This window comes from Ipomoea nil, unplaced genomic scaffold, assembly GCF_001879475.1.
Source record: "Ipomoea nil cultivar Tokyo-kokei standard unplaced genomic scaffold, Asagao_1.1 scaffold1421, whole genome shotgun sequence".
NCBI classification, from domain to species: Eukaryota; Viridiplantae; Streptophyta; class Magnoliopsida; order Solanales; family Convolvulaceae; genus Ipomoea; species Ipomoea nil.
Genome location: NW_017617849.1, coordinates 347,607 through 354,629, shown reverse-complemented (window position 1 = coordinate 354,629; position 7,023 = coordinate 347,607). Strand labels below are relative to the sequence as shown.

The following is a 7,023-nucleotide window of genomic DNA, read 5'->3' as shown; positions in this document are numbered from 1 at the left end:
CACGTGCCCGCTAAGCACATTATCGTAATTAAATTATAATAATATAATATAAATGGGGAAAGAAATCAAAGAAATGTATCTTTGGTGGCTAATAGAAAAAATAAAATTGCATTGGGAGGCTGCTGGCCTGCTGCTACCTTAGTGTGACTTTTTGCGCCTATCCGCAACATCAGCGAGAAACGGCGTCGCTTCCACTATATATACACTCATCTCTTTCATCTTGAGTCCACCAAAGACTCTGAAACTAACGAACACTTTCTCTCTCCATTTCTTGTTTCTCTCTCTACAGCAATGAGCGATCTTAAGGCCAAGTTTCTCGAGGTCTACTCCACCCTCAAGTCCGAGCTCCTCAATGACCCTGCTTTCGAGTGGACCGATGATTCTCGTCAGTGGGTTGAGCGGGTATTCTCTTCTGCCTTTTTTGTTTATTTTTTTTCACGTTGATCTGCAACTGCGCGAGATTGTGTGCGATTTTGTTGTGTTTTCACGTCGCTTTCTGGCTGCACTGTGTCACTGTCAAAGCGTACTTCTCCAGATTTTGCTTGCGTTTCATCGTTCTTGTTTTTATTTTGTTATTTATGGTCTAATTTCAATAAAGTTTTGATTTTTATGTTCCGCCTAACCATTTTTTGGTTCACTTTACTACTTTGGAGTCCTTTCCCCTTTTGCCAGTCAAGTGTAGTTCTCCATATTCAGTGTAGTGCTAAGTTTTAATCCACAGCTACTCTTAATCTCTTATGGCCAAGATCTAATGTTTTTTTTGCGAAAGAAGATATGGGGTGCTTTGTTGCATTGAACTGAACCCGAGTTTGATCTCTTTCATTTCCTATTTATGTGTTTGTGACATTAAGTATTTTTCTTGATATGGATGATATTTAATTTGTATTGGAAGATTTTCTTTTTGGTGGTAATGATGCTTGGTACTACTTCCTCTAAGTTTATAGGATCTTTAAAATGCCAAATGGAAGGAAGAAGCCAAGAAAAAATTAATAATATTCATTAATGATCCATAATTAATTCACCTAAAACTGATCTAAAAATTTCAATTTAAGAATATGTAATTATGGATGATCAATAATCATATAGCTAGACTTTGCATAGCCTTTGCTTTTTGTTTTGCCCAATGTTGTTGTTCTAATTTAGTTCTGGTGGTTTCATTTCAGATGCTGGACTACAATGTGCCTGGAGGTGAGAATAAAATAACGATATTAATCTGTTGATAACATTCCCCTGTTCTTCTATGTTTGACAGTGATCAAGATTCCTGGTATATCCGATAATAATTCATTTTCTTCTGGTTGCAGGGAAGTTGAACAGAGGGCTCTCTGTTATTGATAGCTACAAGCTGCTGAAAGAGGGGGAAGAACTAACCGATGATGAAATATTTCTTACGTCTGCTCTTGGCTGGTGTATTGAATGGGTATGCAATTCTATAGCTAAATTGTGAACCAAAAATTTACCTTTTTGTTTTTGGGTGTCTGATGGTGGCAAAATTTGCAGCTTCAAGCATACTTCCTGGTTCTTGATGACATAATGGATGGCTCTCATACGCGGAGAGGCCAACCATGTTGGTTCAGGCAGCCTAAGGTGTGCCCCTAAAGACAGTTTTTGCTCTCATATTTTTGTTGTTTAATCATATCTAGTGTGCATTTTATTTAAGGAAATGTTTTTGATTTGATACCTTTCATAGATTGGATTGATTGCTGCAAATGATGCGATACTTCTCCGCAACCATATTGCACGGATTCTCAAGAATCACTTTAAAGGAAAGCCTTATTATGTTGATCTGTTGGATCTGTTTAATGAGGTGATATTCTTTGTGCTTCTATGTCTAGTTACAAGGCTGGATTTTAATCTAATGCTAACTGTCATGACATTCTTGCGCTAACAGGTGGAATTCCAAACTGCCAGTGGGCAAATGATTGATCTGATTACCACCCTTGTCGGGGAAAAAGATCTGTCAAAATATTCATTGTCTCTGTAAGCAGAACTTCCATGCAGTTCGGTCTTGTGTTCTTTTAACATATATTATTGATCATTGAAGTAAATGTTTATGCATTCATGCAGCCACCGCCGTATTGTCGAATACAAGACTGCTTACTATTCATTTTACCTCCCGGTGAGTATAGTTTTCCAGTCCAATCAAACCTGTAGCCTATTATTCTATCGCGGATTGAATTTGTCTCTTGTTTCTATTATCTTCTCCAGAAATAGACTTGTCTGCAATTAACTTTTATGATGGACTGCCATAGCTTGGTCTTAGTGGAAACAATGCCTTGTTCTCCCCTTCACCTTTTACATAAGTTCAGAAGGTCAATTAAAATTTTATTTTTTATTTTTTATTTTTTATTTCTCGTGATCCAGGTGGCATGTGCACTTCTTATGGCTGGTGAGGATCTTGAGAAGCATGTTGGTGTGAAAGACATTCTTGTTGATATGGGAATCTATTTTCAAGTTCAGGTAAGCACTATTAACAGTTATTTGTTCACTTAAGTTATGGGTAATGGTAATAAAATGTCTCATCTAGTGGTATTTCAGCATTTCAAACACCCATTTGTTTCGTAATGGTTCTGAGAAGTTTACACAAATGATTTTGGTGTCCTTTGTAGGATGATTATCTGGATTGCTTTGCTGATCCAAAGGTTCTTGGCAAGGTATATTAAATGGAATTCAAACTATACACTTTATCTTAGATCTCTGTTTGACTTAAATATTTGAAATTGAAATTTATTGAGAAGTATTTTTGCACACTTTCAGATTGGAACAGACATTGAAGACTTTAAGTGCTCGTGGTTGGTTGTGAAAGCACTGGAACTTTGTAACGAGGAACAAAAGAAGACACTATATGTAAGTTTGAAAGTTAATACGCTTTTTTGCCACTAAAAACAACACCAAAATGAACGTAACTTCAGTAGACCGTTATCCTAGTGAGTCCATAGCCATGGATTTTGGCGATTTGGGCAAGGCCTTGAGGTTAATACTGTTGTTATTCCGTTCATTCTGTAATTAGCTAGTATTTAGTAAGCGGGGAGCTGAGTGGAAATTATGGATTTTGTTTTGACAGGAGAACTATGGAAAAGAGGATTCTGCTTGCGTAGCTAAGATTAAAGTGCTTTACAATGAGATCAAACTTGAGGTTCAGTCCACTTGTTCGCTTATTTGACCTCGAGTATTTTGTTATTTGTATGGTGGTTGAATGTGTGTGTTTGTGTGTTTCAGGATGTGTTTGCAGAATACGAGAGCAAGAGCTATGAAAGGATAGTAAGGTCGATTGAAGGCCATCCAAGTGCAGCTGTACAAGCAGTGTTGAAATCATTCTTGGCCAAGATATACAAGAGGCAAAAGTAGTTTGGATTGGATGGCACATTGTGTTTGTGTTGTTTTAATTTCTTGTGGCATAATATTTTCATGATGGATCTTCTGCATTTGTTGCTAGGCTTACCATAACTGAGTTCAGTTCCCCATTTACTTTGATATCATGCTCCTGTTTGTTGTAGTATTCACTCTGATGCCCAGCATTCTAAGTTGAAATAAAACTGCATTTTCTTTTCTTACCCCCCACATTTTGTCTCTCCATTGGGGAGATAAGCAGCCAGCAACACAATAAGTTTTCAACACGAAACCCGCACGGGCTTTTAGCTCATTAGTTTAGTAGATAGTATTTGATAGAAGCGATCAAGGTTTGAATCTTGGGCAACGGTAGTGTGGGGAAGCAAGGGAGGAAAGAGAAGAGTTGGGTTCTCCCTCCAAATTTGGTTTTTTTATGGGACCTGTAAGGAGAGAGAAAAAGGAAAGGAGAGGATGGGATGTCATGCATGTCTAACACAGGCCACGCACGCGTTCAGTTTTTTGTTTGTTTGTTTGTTTGTTTTTTTTTTTTTTTTTCCTCATCTCTCCTAATTGACATCCCAAAAACTAATTGTTATATCGTGGATGTCCATAGTGCATTGTGGACCCTCGTCCAATACGCATAATGTCATGTTATCCCCATTTTATCTTTGGTATCCTAGGACATTCCCATATGTAGGCAAATTTAATTTTTTGTAGGACTTGTCAAGAGAAAGAAAAAAAAAATAAAAAAATAAGAGGATGGGATGGCGTGCGTGGCTTGCACAAACTGTGCACGCTAGCGCGTCCGGTTCTTTGTTACTTGTTTTGCAACTTTCTTAGATGATTTGCAGTTCTCTTTGGTTAAGCGTTCAGCGAACCAGGTAGGCCACCTGCTAACTAGGCAATATGGTTCTTTGACTGAGCATATTGCTTGGTTTGATGTTCCTCCTTCGTTTTCTGTAAAAGCTTTGTTTGTTGATAATGAAATCTAGTTCTGTTTTTGTTTAAAAAAAATACTTTATAAATAAAAAATATTTTGCTACAGTTACTACAAATAGTAAATGTTCATAATAAAAAGAATTAATTTTATTTTTGGTCCCACGACTTTTGTGGTCTTATCATTTTTTGTGCACAATTTTAGATTTTTTCAATTTTTATCAATTTTGGTCCTTCCAACCAAATTGACGGTAAAATGTGGCCAAATTTTATATTTTAAGGGTAAAATCGTCATCTCAAAGAAAGATCTTCAATATCTAAACAAAAGAAAAATCATATTAAAAGAAAAAGAAGGATTTGTCTATCAATGCGATCAAACACCTATAAATATTTAGATATTGAAAATGTTTTCTTGGGATGACGGTTTTACTCCTAAAAATATAAAATTCGGCAATATTTCACCGTCAATTTGGCCAAAAGGACCAAAACTAATAAAAATAACAAAATTATGCACCAAAATTGAAAAAATTTAAAGTTGTGCACCAAAAATGATAGAAGCTCAAAAGTTGTTGGACCAAAAATGAAATTAATTCTAATAAAAATTAGATCAAAATTTTTAAAAGTACAAAGACCATGACCACTACTCAGCCTTGTTAACTCAAAATTAGGCAATGGAAAAAAGGAGAGTAGATGAAGTTGGGACTTGAAAGAAAAGTTATAATCAAATCAAACTTGGAAGTTGCATGAATGTAACATTAATCTTTTATTTACAATACAAGAACATGCACACATAATGCATCAACCAATACCAAAAATGACATCACATTTCTCAAGTTGTTGATCTAGTCCAGGTTGTTTCCGATGTTGTAGCATTTCCATAATACACCTGTTTCGACGACTCATCCCAGGAAATTATGAATTTTGTTTTGACAGGAGAACTAACTGTGGAAAAGAGGATCTGCTTGGGTAGCTAAGATTAAAGTGCTTTACAATGATCTCAAACTTGAGGTTCAGTATGTTTATTTGACCTGAATTTTTTTTCCGAGTATTTTGTTATTTGTATGGAGGTTGAATGTGTGTGTGTGTGTGTTTCAAGATGTGTTTGCAGAGTACGAGAGCAACAACTATGAAAAGATAGTAAGGTCGATTGAAGGCCATCCAAGTGCAACAGTACAAGCAGTGTTGAAATCGTTCTTGGCCAAAATATACAGAAGGCAAAAGTAGTTTGGATGGATGGCACATTGTGTTTTTGGGACATGTAAGGAGAGAGAAAAGGGAAAGTAAAGGATGGGATGGCGTACGTGTCTTGCACCGACTGCGCACGCTAGCGCGTCCGATTCTTTGTTTGTTTGTTTATTTTGTTTTTTTGTTTTGTTGCGTCAGACATGCTTTTTTTCCCCTCTCTTTTTCTTTCTTCTATTTCCCTCATCTCTCTCCTAATTGGCACACCAAAAACTAATTGTTATATTGCACTGTGGACCCTGGTCCACGATATAAATTGCCGTACTATAAAAAAAATATCATTGCTATTGGAGATGCTCTTATCAAATTTATATTTGAACTTTAAATTTTTTGATAATTTCATCCAAAATTTGAAACTTCCAAAAAATATTATTTTTGACTCAACAAATATCCACCTTCATTAAGTTTTTCTTTTCAAGAACAAAAATAGATCTTCCAAAAAGTTTTAAATATATGTGATATTTAAATTTGGTTTAATCTGTCAATAACCTTGTAGTCCAGTGACACCAAGTTGCTCTAAGAGATTATAAGTTCGAGCCACATGCAGCAATACAAGCAGTGTTGAAATCATTCTTGGCCAAAATATACAAGAGGCAGAAGTAGTTTGTATGGCACATTGTGTGTGTTTGTGTTTTCTTGTGGCATAATATATATTTTCATGAATGATGGATCATCTGACACTTTTTCTAAAAAGAATATTCTAAGCATATTCTCACACCAAATTTTATTTAACTCCAACCCATTTACACCAAAACACCAAATTTCTACACTAAAATAATTTGATTTCTCAATTATTAGTTCGAATTTAATTAGTTTAATACTCCGTATAATTTAGTTCGAACTTAATTAGTTTAATATAAAATAGGGAAAATGGCACTTTTTCCCCCTATGTTATGTACTTATAGCACTTTTTCCCCCTCAATTATTTATGTAAGCACATTAGCCCCCTCAATTATTTTAAAAGTGGTGGTTTTCCCCCCTAATATATTAAATTGACATTTCTACCCTTAAAGTAAACATTTTATTTATTTTACTTCTCCAACAAATTATTGCGTATATGTAGCGATTACCACGGTTCGGTTCGAACTGAACCAGACACTATAGCAATCGAATTAAAAGTTTTCAGTTATGATTCAGATCTAGAACCCAATATTTGGATTTCAATTTATTAAATTTAAGAATAAAAAAAAAACTGGATCATGAACCGGCGGTTCCGGATCCCGTTCGCGATTTTGAACCGTCTTTATTTTAAAATTTTATTTTTTATTTTAAAATAGTTTAAATTCAACAATAAATGTATTTTATTTTTTCAGTTCGGAACATGAACCGGCCATTCCAGTTTGCGATTTTAATAAACTCTAAATATCACGTTTTGATTATAAATTGTAATTGAAATATTTTGGTTTGGTTACTATAGTATCTGGTTTGAACCAAATTATAGTAATAATTTATTGGAGAATAAAAATAAATGAAATATTTATTTTAGGGTAAATATGTCCATTTAACATTTCAAGGG

The 7,023-nt window shown here is 35.0% G+C and overlaps 1 protein-coding gene across 2 annotated transcripts; it reads left to right on the top strand.

The window, feature by feature from the left end:
• The first annotated feature begins 209 nt into the window (after nucleotides 1-209).
• Nucleotides 210-5,500, top strand: LOC109187962 (farnesyl pyrophosphate synthase 1-like). 2 transcript variants are annotated; one of them, XM_019338409.1, is made up of 13 exons: nucleotides 211-402; nucleotides 1,164-1,188; nucleotides 1,304-1,419; nucleotides 1,500-1,586; nucleotides 1,690-1,806; nucleotides 1,891-1,979; nucleotides 2,067-2,118; nucleotides 2,364-2,459; nucleotides 2,609-2,653; nucleotides 2,757-2,846; nucleotides 3,064-3,135; nucleotides 3,219-3,367; nucleotides 5,487-5,500. In XM_019338409.1, the coding sequence occupies exons 1-12, from the start codon at nucleotides 292-294 to the stop codon at nucleotides 3,345-3,347; spliced, it is 1,029 nt and encodes a 342-aa protein (XP_019193954.1). In that variant the 5' UTR covers nucleotides 211-291; the 3' UTR covers nucleotides 3,348-3,367; nucleotides 5,487-5,500. The 2 variants fall into 2 exon arrangements, with proteins under 2 accessions (XP_019193955.1, XP_019193954.1); XM_019338410.1 differs by lacking the exon at nucleotides 5,487-5,500 and having other exon boundaries at nucleotides 210-402; nucleotides 3,219-3,553.
• The last annotated feature ends 1,523 nt before the right edge of the window (nucleotides 5,501-7,023 follow it).